We start from the raw sequence: 17,808 nt of genomic DNA on the forward strand, positions 1-17,808 counted from the left end.
AGTAGAGGAGTTCGACACTGTGTTAGCCCCATCAGGCGCAAAAGGTTTTGAAGCCACACGATCTCAGAAGCTGCAGAGGACATGGTTCTGTACTCCGCCTCCGTAGAAGATTTCGAGACAGTATCGTGCCTTTTTGCTGACCATGATATAACATTAGAGCCCAGAAGCGTACAGAAGCCCCCTGTTGATCTGCGTGTATCTCTGCATCCGGCCCAATCACTGTCGCTATAGCAAAGCAGTGTTGAGTCAGTGTCTGCAACAATGCTGATTCCCATGTTGTATGTGCCCTTCACATACCGCAAGATGCGCTTTAGGAGAGAAAAATCTGCTTGAGTTGGCATGTGCATCCGTTGACAAATGTAGTTTACCGCAAATTGCAGATCGGGCCTAGTGATGGTTAGATACTGCAACTTGCCGGCGAGGCTACGGAAGTAGGTAGGATCGGGGAAGATCTCATCCTGACCACTAACAGTGCCAAGCTTGAGAGGCAAAGGCGTGGATATGGGAGCACAATCTGCCATTCCTGCAGTAATCAAAAGATCTCGGGCATATTTTTCTTGATTCATAAACAGCCCATTAGGAAGACGATGAAGCTGTATACCAAGAAAGTAGTGAGCCTCTCCCATGTCTTTCATTCTGAACTGGGTATTCAAGCATTGAAGAAGACTCTGAATCAAATCGTTGTTGTTTCCTGTCACTATCATATCGTCGACATACAGCAAAAGATAGATGACGTCTGATCCTTTGTGAAAGACGAACAGAGATGGATCAGGAAACCCACAAACAAACCCATACTCAAGCAGGAACATGCTAAATTTGTCAAACCAGGCTCGTGGTGCCTGTTTTAAACCATAAATAGCCTTCTTGAGTTTGCATACATACTCTGGCTTCTCTTCATCTTCAAAACCAGGTGGTTGTTTCATGTAGACAGTTTCCTTTAAGTCACCGTGTAGAAAGGCGTTTTGAACATCTAGTTGTCTGATGTTCCATTTCTTGGTGACAGCAACATGAAGAACAGTTCTGATAGTTGCAGTTCTGACCACCGGACTGAATGTCTCCAAGTAGTCTAGTCCCTCTTCCTGTTCATTACCTCTCGCAACAAGCCTGGACTTATACTTGTTGACAGTGCCATCAGCATTTAGCTTTAGCTTATGAACCCATCCACAACTCAGAGGATTTTGTCCTTCACTTGGAGGAACTAAATCCCATGTCTCTGTTTCATGCATTGTGCCAATTTCAGTTCCCATTGCTCCATTCCAACGCGGATCACGTAAAGCTGCTTTCAGTGTCTTTGGTTCCATATGCTCAGACTTGACAGTAAATAGAGCATAGCGAGGATTCGGCTTGATAATCCCTGCACGAGCCCTTGTAGTCATAGTATGAGTTGGGGGCTGTTGCATAGGAATCACTTCAGGGGGTACGTCTTGATCAGAATCCTCAGAAGAGCTACTAGAATCTGTTTGGACAGGAGAAGGAGGAGCAGCAGCGTCTGGTGCAACTGGAGGGACAGTGACAGGAATGGATCCAACAGTGATAACAGTTGACCGTTGTGGAGGTAATACTTCTTCAGGAACATTAGAAACAGAAGGAGGATCAGGCTGTTGCTGGTTCGCAGAGCGCCAAGCAAGCAGAAGGGCAGAGTCTGTCGGTTTGTGAAACTGACTGTAGATGTCGGAAAACGGGAAGACAGATTCTTCAAATAAGACGTGACGACTTATGTAAACACGTCCTGTTGGAGGATACAAGCAGCGATAACCCTTGTATTTTTCATTGTAGCCAATGAACACACACGCCAGAGACTTGGGGTCCATTTTGTTCTGCATATAAGGCCGTAGATATGGAAAGCATTTGCAACCAAAAGTGCGGAGAGATGTATAGACAGGAGGAGTGCCATGTAAAGCTTCGTAGGGACTCATGTTGTTACTCAGCACCGAGGAAGGAAGAAGATTCGCAATAAAAACGGCTGTGAAAAATGCCTCTACCCACAGTTGGTGTGGTACTTTACTGTGATAGAGCATTGTCAAGCCAAGCTCAGTGATGTGCCTATGCTTCCGTTCAGCCAAGCCATTCTGCTGTGGCGTGTGTGGACATGACATCAGCTGTTGGATTCCATGACTGGCAAGATGATTCAAGAAGACAGAGCTGATGAATTCGCCTCCACCATCACACTGAAACTTCTGTATTTTTGTGGAAAACTGATTCTCGACAAGGTTTTGAAAACGAACAAACACTGCGTAGAAGTCAGATTTCAACTTGAGAGGGTAAAACCAAGTAAACCGAGTGTGATTGTCAATAAAAATAACATAATATTGAAATCCTTGTGATGAAACAACTGGACTAGGTCCCCACAAATCACAGTGTATCCTCTCAAGAGGTTTTGAAGCCACAAAATCAGAAGAAAGAAAAGGGAGCTTGCAACTCTTCCCCAAATGGCACGCATCACACAGCTTCTGTAGACCAGAGTTGTGCATTATTATTGCCTTATTTCTTGAAAGCTGTTGAAGGAGCTCGTTGTTTAAATGACCAAGCCGATGATGCCAAACTTCAGCACTTGCTGTTTGTTGTCTCGATGAGTAGTAGACTTGATAGCGAGCATCCTTCAACTGATAGATATTCTTATGCCGTTTTCCTTGAGTCAACACCTGCTTTGTTCCCTTGTCCTTTACAATCACAGATTCAGAGTCAAAGGTAATCTCGCAAGGATAGTCAGAAGTTAACTTTGAAACAGACAGTAAAGACTTAGTGATTGCAGGACAAACTAGAACATCCTCTAGAGGCAGTGTACCTTGAGGGGTTTGCAGAGCTATTGACCCAATGTGTGTGATAGGAAGATAATCTCCATTGCCGACGATAACTTGATCATTACCGAGATATGGTTCAGCTGATTGCAGGTGAGCAGAGTTGTTGGTGATATGAGCAGATGCAGCCGAATCTGGATACCATTCTTGTCCTGGATACTGATCAGAAAGCTTCATAGTCGTTAAGGCATTGTGGAGATTGTCAGGAACTTGAAAGTTCTGATCAAAACGACTGTAGCAGCGAGCAGCCGTGTGTCCAAACTTGCTGCATATCTGACAAGTAGGACCACGAGAGCCTGAACCAGAGTGACCAGAGAACTGCTGTTGAAACCCACGCCCACGAGTAGAGTATGATCCGGATCCTCTGCCTCTGTAACCTCTTCTGCCAGTGTGAGAACCACGTCCTCTGTTGGAGTAGCCTCTACCAGCATGAAAGGCCAGATGTGGAGAAACTTCAGCGGTGGCTTGTTTGTGGCTCTGCAACTTGTCATCGAAGGTAATAAGCTTAAAGACGGCGTCTTCAAAGCTCATATCAGGAAGAGAGTCCATGGAGTGCTCAATCACGGTACAAATAGCCTCATACTCTTTTCCTAGACCACTTAATGCTCCGTAAATCATCTCATGTTCAGTGACTGGAAACCCTATCGAATCTAGTTGATCGCATACGTTCTTGACCTCTCCTAGGTATTCTGTCATCGTCTTTTGGTTTTTGGACATACCTTGAAGTTTACGTTGGAGGTCAAGCTTGCGAGTCGCCGAGATCCGGTTGTACTTCTTTCCCAGACTGAACCAGACATCGTAAGCTGAGTGAAGACCATACACGGAGCGCAGAGCCTCTTCTGTCAGAGAGCCAAACAACCACGCCATCACAAGTTGGTCTTTTCTGACCCAGCGAAGAAACTCCGGGTTTGCTTGTTCAGTTGTGACATCGCCTTCAACGGTAGTGACAGTAGGTGAAGGACGAGGAGTGCTTCCATTGATGAAGCCGAGCAGAGATTGACTCGAAAGAAAGGACTCAAATTGAGTCTTCCAAAGCAGGTAGTTTGAAGAAGAAAGTTTGAGAGTGACGCATTGAGTAATGGTCAGAGAAGGAGCTGACAAAGGATCCGTGGTATCGGCCATAGCTCTGATACCATGTGAAACCTAGAGAACCTTACGCAAGATGTAAACTTTAGATTCTCTTATTCAGCTTAAGGTTGAGTTACAACGTCACTACTCTTTATATACACAGACACATGAGCTAACCCTAGACACATTGTGTCAGCACATGATTGGCGACTGAATAAGACAAGAGAACCTATTGAACGTTGGAGAGGTCTTAGCTGGATACGTTGTACGCAGAGCATCCGCTTTACATGAGCGTTGAACGTTGAAAGCTGTTGCAGAGCTGTTGCAGAGAATGGGCTTCACAGAAGACATTTCCGGAGTGGGCTTTAGCTTCATCTCAGTGGGCTTTATCACTTCCGGCCCGTTGCTCTCTATAGAGAATAATAATTCAGAAAGATAAACTTGCACTGTTCTTGGGTTTTACTGACAAAAAAAACAAAATATAGTTTCCTAAGAAATTGCACCACCGGTTTCTGCGTTGATAATGCTCTAATCGAACTAATCGAACTATAAACCAAAGCCTAATAAACTCGTGCTTACCCTATAAACCCTGGATGTTAAATTAACTTTCCTATCAAAAGGTAACGTCGAAGGAGAAAGTAAACGGTAATATCAGCGACAACTATAAACAAATCTGCAAATTTTGAAGAAAAAAAACAAATTTAATTGAAATATTTATAGACTATTTAACCTCACAATTACAATCTCGACCAAACCAAATAAAAGACGTATACGTCAAAGTGACATGTTAGTCAAAGTGTCATATCCTTGACCGAGTATTGTACAAATATATACATTCACTTTCATAAATCATAACAAGCATATTACACAAATCCACACAGAGGATTAAACCTCGCTTTATTATATAAATAAATACATTACATACAAAGGAACGAATCCTAGCGGGTCATGCCGCCTTGGAAGGCTGGAGCACCCATCGCCACGCCTTGGTTCTGTTGTATCTGTGCGTTCCCGGCCCATCCTAAAATAAAAATTCCACATTAATTTTAATGAATGTAAATGTTTTGATATTACAATAAAACATGAAAAAGAAATCAGGTATAAAGAAATCAATACCAAGTTTCACATCGTAGCCACGGTTCTTGAGTTCACGGTATTGTTGGGTGAGAGCACAGAGCTCGCAGAAGAAATGTTTAAGGCAATCTCCACAATCATTGCCTCCAATATTGTATTGAGCTCTCATCTTTCCACGATAACAACACGAGTAGAGACATCCGCAACCCGTGAAACAACTTATTAACGTGTATAGTGCTCCAGCCGTAACACACGCTGAAATTTTCAAAACAGCAATTTATTTTATCGCTATCGCTTGCTGCTTTTCTTTGAATTTGACAATATATACATATAACTTGTTATATGGTTTAAGATTTAAGTAATTAAACTTACTGGTTGATCCTTGATCTACAATCTCCGCCACTTGGCCAAATGTAATACATGGACACCAGCATGTGATACAACCTGTTCATTCATTTTGGAAGATCAATAGTAAGTTTTGTTGGATTCTTTTTTCCATAATAAAGTATCAAGTTACAAATTAACTAAAAATAGATCAAAGTATAAACTGTAGACTGATAATAACCATATGATTAGTTCTTTATTATCATTTCATACGTACAGTTATATATGTTCAAAGAGCTAGGAAATAAATAAATATATAAAAACAGCCGGAATTTTTTTATTACAGTTTCCGCAGTCGGAGAAGCAATCACAGAAGCCTGTGGACCATTCTCCTTCAGCTTGAGGCTTGCCATGAAGGTGTTGAGCTTCCATCACGAAAGAGAGAGACTGGCAGAAAGGAGGATATTAACTTTTATAACGAAAAATATGTTTAATATCTTGATATAAACGAAGATGATGCTTGTATTTATAAGGACACTAGAGTCCATAATCTTTTTAACTCGTCAGAATTAACCTCGACTATTTCAAATAATAATTTACTTATCTTTGTTAAAATGAAAGGATATAGCCATCGCGATTACTTAATACTTCTTGACTTTTACCTTTTCTTCTAAGGTTTTGTTTTAAGGAACCCATTTTATTTAAAATGGATGATGATGATGACACACATATAACACTGTTTTTAATCATTTTTCACCAAAAAAATCATTTCTATGACGGAACTTCTTTGAAACTACCCATTATATTTTATTAAAATATGTAATAATCTCTTATTAAAAAAATCAACTCTAACAGAAAAAAATCACTTTAGATTTAGATACATGGAGCTAGAAATGATAACTATGACTATGAATATGTAGTCTTTAACCAAACATTCAGCATCATTGGGGCAAAAACAAATCAGAAGACTTTTCTAATTGATTTAAGTTACATGTTTTACTATTTCAGAACTCAGAGTGATGGAAAATTTGATAGGTTTTAGCTATATTTTGGAAAATAAAATTATTTCTCTCTTTTATAGATATCCCCATGAAATATCAATATGGTAGATATAGCCTTTAGTTATCTACTACATTATTCATGTGTTAAAAAATCCTACATGCATGACTCTAAAATATCAAAAATTAATTGGGGGATTTTAGAAAGAGAAAACTATGTGGTAGAACTCATGAAAGTTTCTGCTCCAAAATGTTATTACGGAAGATTATCAAAGCTCGCGATAAAAAAAAAGAACTTAAAGAAGTAACAACAAAATAATTGATTAAAATCGATAATAAATAATAAATTCCACGGTATAAATAAGAGAAATACTTAGTTTCACCGCTAGGATTTCGGTATTTCATATTCATTATCTTTAAAAAAAAGAAACAAAATATTGTCAAATTTTATTATGCTTTTAAAATAAAAGATAAATAGAAAATAATAGTAGTCGTAAAAAAAGTTTTTTTTTTAAAATACCGTCAACAAAACACTAAACCCTAAACTCTAACCCTAAATCATAAACCTTAAATCCATGGTAAACTCTTGGATAAATCCTAAATCGTTGGATTTTTTAAAAAAAAAATATTTTTAACACAATCAGCAAAACACTAAACCCTAAACCCTAAATACTAAACCCTAAACCCTAAACCTTTGGATAAATCATAAACCCTTGGATAAATCCTAAATCGTAGGATTTAGAATTTATCCAAACATTTTGGATTTACCAAGGATTTAGGGTTTACCCAAGAGTTTATGGTTTAGAATTAAGGGTTTAGGATTTAGTGTTTGGCTGACGGTATTAAAAATATATTTTTCTAGAACGTATTTTTTTGCAATTAATATTAATTTTTGTTTTTAGTTTAAAAATATTAATATAATTTGATAATATTTTGTTTACTTTTTTAAAAGATACTGAATATTAAATAATGAAATCCTATTGATTGGGTGAACCTAAAAGTTCACTCTAGGGGTGAATCCAAAAATTTCTCTATAAATATTATTTCTCGTTAGAAATCAAGACCGGATCATACAGAAGATGTCTGATGGCACGCAAGTGACTATTTCAATTGTCATATCTTTGACCCAATATCTTTATTTCCAGGTCCCCGCCAATCATTTTTACAAAATAGTGTCATAAAATTTCTCTATATATATTTTTTTTAATTTCTGTATATTACTAAAGTAGGAATATATATATAGAGAGAGAAAATATTAGAACACTAATTAATCTAACATGTTAACCTGCTATAATAATTTATTTTTATCCTGCTATATTATATATGACGTGTCATATAGTTTGTATATGAAGTATTTCGAGGCTAAAACCTTTTGTACTGTTTCCCTTCCAGTCAATGAGCATGGATTGATAAAAACTAAGTCTGTTATGTGTGGCCGTGTGGGTGTGGACATTAAAACGCGTGATGAATCACAAGTAGACGGGTTGCATTAATTAGCCATAGAAAAACGAAGGAGGTAGTTGTTTATTCAGTTGGATAATTAAGTGAATGTATGTATATATCATTAATCTTATAGGCCACCAATGGTCTGTTTTTTTTTTTTGAGCATACTAGTCCATTGGCCGATTTTTATGTCTATCAGTAAGTAATAATAACCTGATCAGTGGAGCGGGGAGGATATTGATGAAGTCGTCAGCATTCAGACAATATATATATATAAAGGCTTCATTTTGTATAATGTGGAAAATAAATACTTATGTAGATTAAAATGGTATTAATCATGGAAACTAAAATAACATGATAGTTTATTTTGTTTATGTATGAGTAGATATATATATATATATATATATACAAGATCGAAGAGGGCAAAACTTGAAATCAGTAAATGTAAGATGTTTTTGTAAGATATATGACCCACCATGTATAATGTAAGATATTTACTTATTTGATAATTTCAAATGGCCTTTAATTAGCTTTTGATGATATACTTTTATAGTCTTTGGTAGAGCTTATGAGCCGCCATATAAGATTATGATTTACTGTAGAAACAAAAATTTGAGAATGAAACTTCAAAATAATTTTGTGGATTTACCGACCACTGTTATAAAGGCTTAACTTAAGGTTTTGGAGTATAGTAGACTTTTCTTTGTGTATGTTATAAGTCAGAATCACCTTTACTAGTTTTATAATATATACTCCCTCCCTTAGTTTGATAAATAGTAAAAAAAATGGTTGAAATGTAATTTTCAAAAAAAAAAAAAGAATCACCTTTACTAACATGAAGAAAAAACTCAAAATTAAAGTAATTGAGCAATGTTTTAAAAGGTTTGCAATGCCCTATCTAATTATATTATCTATAAGAGAAACTTCATCATCTAAGTTTAGTTTTAAAATTCATTATGAATAAATGAAATGCTCTTATTGTATGAAATTTAATTCTTTTGGATACAAGACTCATAAATGACCAAGAAAATCCAAACACGTACCCGTTCATTATTTTTTAGTCTTTTGATTGCATTAATGGACATCACAGTAATTATATTTTACGTTTTCAAAGTACAATAAAAATTCTATAAATTAATATTGTTGATATTTTGATATTTTACTAATTTATAGAGTTTTAGATTCTTTTTATTTTAAGATATTTTTTCCTAAAGTAAAAAAACATATTTAATTTTAGCGTATATACATTAATTAACATTTTGATTTTTATTAATTTTATTATATTATTTGGTGTATATAAGATATGTTTCATAGAATTTAAATGTGTGCTTTAGAAATATCATTAAATATATTACTTGTTAAGAAATTATAAAAATAATTTAATTGTGAATATAGAACTTACAATATAATGGTTTGTTTGTATTTATATAAAATGTATATACATATAAATTATTAATTTATAATTTTAGTGGAACCATATAACTACATAGGATTTTATGAAAATTTATTATTTTATTATTTTATCGATTTGTATCAAATTTTGAACCGATCCAATTTGGAAACAGAAAAAATTATTAACTTATAGTATTTATTAATTTACCGTGTATTAATTTATAGAGTTTCTACTATAGTTATGTAAAACCCAGAGGGTTTTGGGTAATGGACCTTATAGCAATAAACCTACTATGAATCTTTCGGTCTTCCAATGTATATGGGATTCGAGAAACTTAATTTGGTTAGATATTTAACCCATTTTCATGTTGTAAATATCTGTCAAAGACTGTGCATTTTATACGTGAATTTTGATTTGATTCATCGAATATTTGTGATTTTTCGAAGCAAAATATATTTAAATCAATATCCGTTAAAAACGAATCAAATTACAAATACTAAAAAAAATCAGAGTCTGATATCCTATTCGCTCTGACTTTTATACAAATATATGCTTATGTACAATTAAGTATAAAGTGTAAATGTATAATTTTATATAACTATTATTTTAACATAGAAATTTATTAATTTTTATTATAAAATTACTTATAGAATTATTAAATTAAGAGATGGGTATAATTTTTTTATAAAATTTATAACTCTTCTAATATGTTTTATATAAACATTTAATTAATTTTTAAAATTGATGAAACATATAGTTTTAGTGATCTTTATTTTATATTTTATATTATGTAACAGATTTTTTGAACTTGTATTTTTCTAAATCTTTTTGTATCAAACAAAGATTTAATTAATTTTAAAAAATTTATGAAACATATAGTTTTATTGATATTTATTTCATATTTTATATTATGTAAAATATTTTTGTATTTTTCTAAATTTATTTGTATCAAACAAATATTTAATTACTTTTTATAATTTACGAAACATATAGTTTTAATGATCTTTATTTTATATTTTATATTATGTAAAAGACTTTTTGAAGACAAACTTGAATTTTTTTCTAAATTTATTTGTATCAAATAAAGTAGATAAGATATTTGTAAATATTCGCAAATATCTATAAATTTTTCGGACATCCGTATTTTTCGAAACAAAAGAACAAAAATTATATATCCGTAAAATACAAAACAAATTCCAAATACTGAAAATTATGGTGGTATTCGGTCCGCCTCCATCATCTATTACTGTTGTTTCAATAATTCCACACTCTTGACTAGTGTTGAGTCTGTTGACTAAAGTCTTCCCAATCTCTGATACATGACAATCTTCTTATGGTCGTGTAGACAAGATCCACTCAATAGAATAGCTCTCGATTGTAGACCAACAATTGATATTGTATTGGAAAGATATATACATCAAAGTTATGTACCACAGACTCTTTTTTTTGTATCATCTTATTGAATATTTACACAAAAATAAGCCTACCACCTCAGACAATACTACCAATCAGATCTTTTATCATATACTATATGTAATGTCGGCTACCTCCCCACTACATGCTATACACACTCATTTTCCAGAAGTGGCATTCGAAGTGGACTTTACTTCTTAAGCAACATGGTGTGAATCATTTACTAAAACGATGGTGGCATCACATGTTTTTTTCATTCACACACACACACACACAAATACACACACATATAACGAAATTTTGGCACCAACTTAAAAGCTGTTGTGATGGACTAGATACATTCCTAGGCCAAATGCTTAACTAAAGCGAGACCAAATACCCATGCGCTGGAAGTTAAACGTTCAACTAGAACCAGACATTCGTCATCAGATGTCCAATTCCTTACTTAGTAAGATATTGTTCATTTTAGGCATAAGTTCTTCACCAATTTGTTTTTGGATCGTTATTCCCAAAAAACTTCATATTGAGTGGGATTCGACCATATATATATTAGACTTTATTTTGTCTAATATTCGATGTGGAATTTAGATTACTTTTTTATTTATTCTGACAATTTTTTCTTCAAACTAAAGACCACGAAATCTTGGTTCTGATACCAATCTATTGTGAGGAACCATATGCACTCTTAGGTCAAATGCTCTACTAAAACCAGACCGGATATCCGTACTGGAAACTAGATGTTCAACTAGAGTCAAACGTTCCTCACCAGATATCCGACCCCTCGGTTAGTATGATATCATCCACTTTGGTTTAAACTCTTCACAGATTTAAATTTGGATCGTCACTGTCAAAAAATCTAATATTAAATAAGATTAGACCAGATATAAATGTGTATATATATATATATATGTACTATATTCTGTTTAATATCTAATGTGAGATTTTTGTGTATATAATTCCAACAGCTTATATGTAATGTGCTATATTAGTTTCTATTATCAAATCGATGATAGTCTCCTGAGACTACAAAGTAAATAAGATTTTTTTTCTCAATAGTTTGATCTCCTATATGATTGTATCTTAATCCCACACATTCTGGAAAAAAAAGTTTAGAAATGTTTAATAGTTACGCATGCGTACATTTTTTTCTTGGACAACCCTTTTTATATGGGCAGAAACACTGCGGGTAGGCAAATCTCCACATAGTCCATACGTGGTGAATCCCATCATCGTATTCTCTCACCGTACGATTCTATCGTGGTCGAGTTGCAACTGGTTATGTCCATCCAAAATCCCACTCACGTGCACACCCATAATTTTATTGAAAAACCTTAAAAAAGTATGGGTTTCTTTAAAGGTATCGCTAAGAGTTGAAACTATCAAGCCTTCTTTTCCACACCAGCCATGAAAAAAATGGACCAGAGAAAATGATTAGTGGCAATAAATGTGATCATATTGAACATTGCGAGGACACACATGTCAAAATATCTCCATCCCTCTACATAAACCCTCCAATCTTTCTTGTAAACTCCCATAACCTTAAGACATAAACTGAGTTTAAAAGATGGCAAGGCAGCTTTATACGTCAGCCTTTCTTCACATAGCCACCTTACTCTTCGTTTTCCGGACAATCTCAGCCGTCCGTTTCCCTCCTGGACCAACAACTAACGCCCTAGATTTCATCAGTGGCGGATCCACTTGAGTCAATAGGTTGTCAGGTGACACCCCTTAAATCAGTATAAATAATAGTTTGTTCCCAAAAACATTGAAAATTCAGTAGATCTGCTGGTAAAAGTCCCCTCTTGACACCCCTTAACCCAGGTTCGAACCTCACCAATGACACTGTGTTGCAACTAGTACGGATGAGCGCCGCGTTGACGGACGAGGAGACGTGTACTGATGGGATCACGGAGGAGATGGAAGAAGGAGAGACGAAGACAGCCGTTTGCGAGAGAGTCGCCGAAGTCAAAAGATTCACGAGTAATGTGCTTGCTATAGTCGACACGTACGCCAATAGTGGAGCCTAGCACTACAGGCGTTGACATGAATTTATAAATACTTGTGTATAATAAAGTATGATCAGTATAGATTTTGTGTGAATTCGAGGCTCTCGAATCGTCCAAATATGGAACCTAATTTGCCTCAAATATGAGAAGAAAGAAAAGGAGCTAAATGCACTCGTTTAGAAGAAGTATAAAGCCATGTCCAACGCAGGGTTTAAGAGCAGTTTTTTTACTAATTAAAAATGAAAAAATAAAGAAAAAGAAGTGAGAGGGATCCGAATCTCTTGCTTGACTAAAATCAAAGATCGAAGACTCAATTGGAAACAAAAATGGAATCAGAAATGCGAAAGTTAAACAACAAAAGATGAACTTAGCACTCCATTGTGTAGTTTAAGAAGCTGACCATTAAATTAAAGCCAAAGCAAGAGCATTTTGATCCAGGATTTCTAATGGATCAGGTGCTTCGCTGTTCAGACCCTGAGCAACACGGAGAGAATCAGAGACAGGTTAATGACAAGGACATAAAAAAATCTAAAATATAGATCATCTGCAATAAAACATCATCAATAGATCATTTGTATCAATTAAATTCGGTGGAGTTTCTGCTGAAGCAGGAGGTTGGATCTCCTCAGAGGGAATAACAGTACTATCTGAAGGCAATGATTAGGAAAATACCTATTTGTGTTTTTAAATTTGAAAAATACATTGACCCGGTCGGCCCCGAAGAAAATGCACTTAGTGCTACAGGATGGACTAGTCCGAAAGAAAATTCCAAAGTAGCGATAATTTAGTTCACAGAGGGTAAATATCTATAACTAATTAAAAACTAAACCAAATTGGAACTGTTATGATTTTCACTTTTAAAAATACGACTGGTTTCTCTGCTATCACATGTAAATGCATTTTCTTTTTGTTGGTAGCGGTTATTGTTAATCACAAAATGCTATAAATCGTTTTAAACTTCTCAAATTCAAAGACTTGTTTCAGTTAGCGTTTGAGGTTATGTGAAGGTGAAACAATTTTTTTAATTATATATTATAAAAAAGAAAATATTCAATAATTTTTTAAAAATTTGAAATAATAGAAATACTAAAAAATATATTATATATTATATATTTTAATTTATATTATAAAACTTTAAAACAAAGTATTTCCTATAATGCTTTTAAATATTTTTTTTATACTTTTAATATATTTTTGCATTGTTATTTTATTTATTAAATAATCAGTCAATACCGCAAAAAAAAATTGTCACCAATCAAACAATATTCCACACCACTTTTTATTTAAAAACGCAGTTATTTCGTACCACACTCCAATTCCACACCATTCAGAGCTTATATTCAGGGGTTACGCGGATTGAATACTTAAAAAGAAATACTGTATCATTATGGATTGCATTTTCTTTTAAAAATTAATTTGTTTTTTTGTAGATTTGGGATACCCAAGATTAAGCAAAAAATAATCTAGATTGATCTTTTATAATTTAGTTTACTCTTATTTATTAGATTAAGCTTAATTGTGTATCTAAGAATCTTTTTTGTCCTTTTGGAATTCTTAAATAGGATTTTGCTATTTTAGCAAATATAGTTTCAAGTCTTTCTACACCTCAATGCCATTTCTACAAAATGAATTTATATCTGACAAAACAGTGTAGCATGGGCCGAGCAGGTCATGCTATAAGTTTTGCTGCCGCTCTATGCTTTCCTCCTATCCTAAAATGTGTGGTATCATGCATGTGGTACATGATTATAGTTAAGACACGTCGACCTAAAAAGCGTCACAGTGAAAGAGACGAACTGAACCCGCGGTTCTTGAGTGAAAGCGCATACTTTGCATAAAATACGTTTAAAATGATCTTCGAAATCCCTAACGAAGATTGTATTGAGCTACCATTTTGCCTCTGTAGAAATATGAGTAGATAAATCCACATCCTGTTAATGTGCTTACCCACGCGGAGGATGCTCCAACATTACTTAACGCTCATGCGTTTCCAAAACCGTTATTTTTATTGCTATCACTCCCGTTTATAAGAACTTCAGAACTCTCTCATTATGGAATATATGTCTAGATAGCTTACAGCCTTACAGGTGGAGTGGATACGACCCGCGATCTATAGTTTTAGCTGTTTCCCTCAAGGTAATGCATGGACACCAACATATGATTATACAACCTGTTCAGTTTTGTAAAACTTAGCATTGAAATTATAGATTCGTAAGTGTAAGTTAATTCTTTTATTTAGAAATAGATAAAGGTAAAAAAGGTTTCCAATCCTAATTAGGTTTAATATTATACATTAATTGTATCATCCATCTTGAATGAGTGTAGAATATTAGTCCAGCTCTTACTTACTTCTCAATCTTAATCCACATTTAGTTATTTCATTTTATCAAATTCTCCACTTTTCCAAGTTAAAATACTCCAAATCAAACTCTGATAAATCAAATCGAACCAAACTAGGGTCTAAACGAAACCAACTTAAACCAAATCCCAAAAAGGTGAATCCTGGATGTTATATTACCTTACCTATAAAAAGGTAATATCAACGACAGCTATAAACAAATCTGTAGATTCTGAAAGAAATAAACAAATTTAGTTGAAATATTCGAAGTTGACATACAAACTCACAATTACAATCTCGACCAAAACCAAATCAAAGACGTCGTATAATGCCATGTTCGCCCATGTGTCATCATATACTTGACCAAGTATTTATACAAACATATACAATCACTTTCATAAATCACAAGATTCACAACAAGCATATTACACAAATCCACACAGAGGATTAAACCTCACTTTATTAAATGGCTAAATGAATTACATATAAAGGAACGGATATTAGCGGGTCATGCCGCCTTGGAAGACTGGGGCACCCATTGCCACGCCTTGGTTCTGCTGCCTCTGTGCGTTTCCGGCCCATCCTAAAATACCACATTATTTTTAATGATGTGGATATTAAAAATCGACAAAAAAACAGGTGTAAAGAAACCAATACCAAGTTTCATATCGAAACCACGGTTCTTGAGTTCACGGTATTGTTGAGTGAGAGCACAGAGTTCGCAGAAGAAATGTTTAAGGCAATCTCCACAATCACTGCCTCCGATATTGTATTGAGCTCTCATCTTTCCACTATAGAAACACGAGTAGAGACATCCTCAACCCGTTACTGCACTTATTAACGTGTATAGTGCTCCAGCCGTACCACACGCTGAAATTTTCGAAACCGCAATTACTTATCGTTATCGCTCGCCTTCTTTATAATTAAAGCTTTTTAAAAGTAATTAAAAACTTACTGGTTGATCCTTGATCTACAATCTCAGCGACTTGGCCAAATGTGATACATGGACACCAGCAAGTGATACAACCTGTTCATTCATTTTTGGAAGATCAATTATCAAGTGACAAAATAAGTAAAAGTAGATAAAAGTGTACACTGTGGATTGAAAGAGCTAGGGAAATAAATAAATAAATGACGGCCGGAGATTATTTATTACAGTTTTTGCAGTCGGAGAAGCAATCACAGAAGCCTGTGGACCATTCTCCTTCAACTTGAGGCTTGCCATGAAGGTGTTGAGCTTCCATCGAGCGCGAGAGAGAGAAAGTTAGGGAGAATGATACTAATTTTTTTGAAAGAAAAATATGTTTTATGTCTTGATAAAAAACAAAGGATGGTGCTTGTATTTATAAAAGCACCCGCAATGGTGGGTCTCAAGAGGAATTTTTATGAATAGTATTTTTTGGATTTTTAATTATTATTTCTTTTTTTCAGATTAAAAAAGAAATAAACAAAAATATATCAACTAACCGCGGATTGACACGGATTAAAAATTTCCTCTCTAAAGACTGATCCTTATTTAAGAATTTTAAAAATCGATGACACTCGTTTAGAAGAAATATAAGACTTAGAAATGTCCAAAAATATTCGAAACATGTACTCAATTCGTATTAAATTATTATACTTTTCAATCTTTTGGAAGCATGAACAGATGGGACGATGATAATTTCATACCTATACATGACTTATAGTCCCATGCAAAAATATATATGTTCTTTTGAAAATTTCAAATAATATACATGTAACGCCCGACCCGCCCATGGCAAATGAGCCATCCACGCCGGCTCTCTCGGTCCGTGGATCCCATTCCATCCCACGGTCGGTCGTTAATTTTCTAAGGCTCGAAATTATTATTTACTGACCCTACAATCACCACCCGACCTTTCCCTGTGCTTTGGCCTCACTTACACGGTATCGCGAATCACTTTCCGATAGGTCACCCATCATTTCACTACTTCAGCTCAAGCACGCTTAACTCTGGAGTTCTAAACGGATGTGTGACGGAAAAGATAAGTCAACTTTGGTGACATAGGTAGTCAAATCAATTCTTTTAAGCATTTCCGTATATCACAATTCGGGATGTTACAATACATGTTGTTCATTTTTATGGCAAAGTTATATACCAATCGCTACATCAACTATCATGTTGGTGTGAATGTTACATCAACTAATTTTGTTGACGAGAATGTTATGCGTACAAAAAAGTTACTAGAAAATAAGACAAAATAGTCATTTTATAAAAATATTATTTTAGAAATGTAAAATTCATAATTTTTTTACATTTATTAAAATTCACAAAAATTAATTAAATAATAAATTTTAGTCTTATATGAGATATTATAATAAGTTTACATCATACATGTATCTATTGGTTCAGGTTGAGTTTTCAGAGTTCAGTTTTATTTTGTAACACATCATGGAACCTATATTGATATGTTTGTAAGTATGGATCGACATTGAATATAACACATCGGGTTCAGATCAGTTTGTATCACATCCTAGAATCTATAATGTAATCATATATCGTTCGAATTTAGGTTATATTTTACTGATTTGGATAACCTGATGTAAAATCTAAATTTAAAAGAAATCATAAAATATATACTTATGAAGCAATATTAGCATTGAATTTGAATAAAATACATATATAATTCTTATAAGGATGGTATAGTGATATGATTACTAAATTTACAATTATATTTATTATAAGATTAAATTTTATTATTTAATTAATTTTTGTTAATTTTACTAAATAATATAAATTTATATTTTACATTTTCTAAAATATTATTTTCATAAAATGACTATTTTAAAAAGAATTGTATATGTAACATCCTCGTCAGCAAAACTAATTGACATAACATCCATATTAGTAAAATTTAGATGACATGACAACTAATGTGGTGACTGATGTATGATTTTTCCAAAAAGATAAATGTCATGTATATTATTTGAA

At 34.1% G+C, this 17,808-nt stretch overlaps 1 protein-coding gene and 1 pseudogene across 1 annotated transcript; both read right to left on the bottom strand.

The window, feature by feature from the left end:
• Nucleotides 1-4,562: 4,562 nt before the first annotated feature.
• Nucleotides 4,563-5,766, bottom strand: LOC108861633 (protein PLANT CADMIUM RESISTANCE 2). The gene is made up of 4 exons (XM_018635542.2): nt 5,609-5,766; nt 5,313-5,384; nt 4,983-5,195; nt 4,563-4,887 (listed from the first exon to the last, which is right to left on the bottom strand). The coding sequence occupies exons 1-4, from the start codon at nt 5,694-5,696 to the stop codon at nt 4,805-4,807; spliced, it is 456 nt and encodes a 151-aa protein (XP_018491044.1). The 5' UTR covers nt 5,697-5,766; the 3' UTR covers nt 4,563-4,804.
• A 9,459-nt stretch (nt 5,767-15,225) lies between these two features.
• On the bottom strand, nt 15,226-16,177 carry LOC108861624 (protein PLANT CADMIUM RESISTANCE 2-like; annotated as a pseudogene).
• Nucleotides 16,178-17,808: the final 1,631 nt, after the last annotated feature.

This window comes from Raphanus sativus, chromosome 1 (assembly GCF_000801105.2).
Source record: "Raphanus sativus cultivar WK10039 chromosome 1, ASM80110v3, whole genome shotgun sequence".
NCBI classification, from domain to species: domain Eukaryota; kingdom Viridiplantae; phylum Streptophyta; class Magnoliopsida; order Brassicales; family Brassicaceae; genus Raphanus; species Raphanus sativus.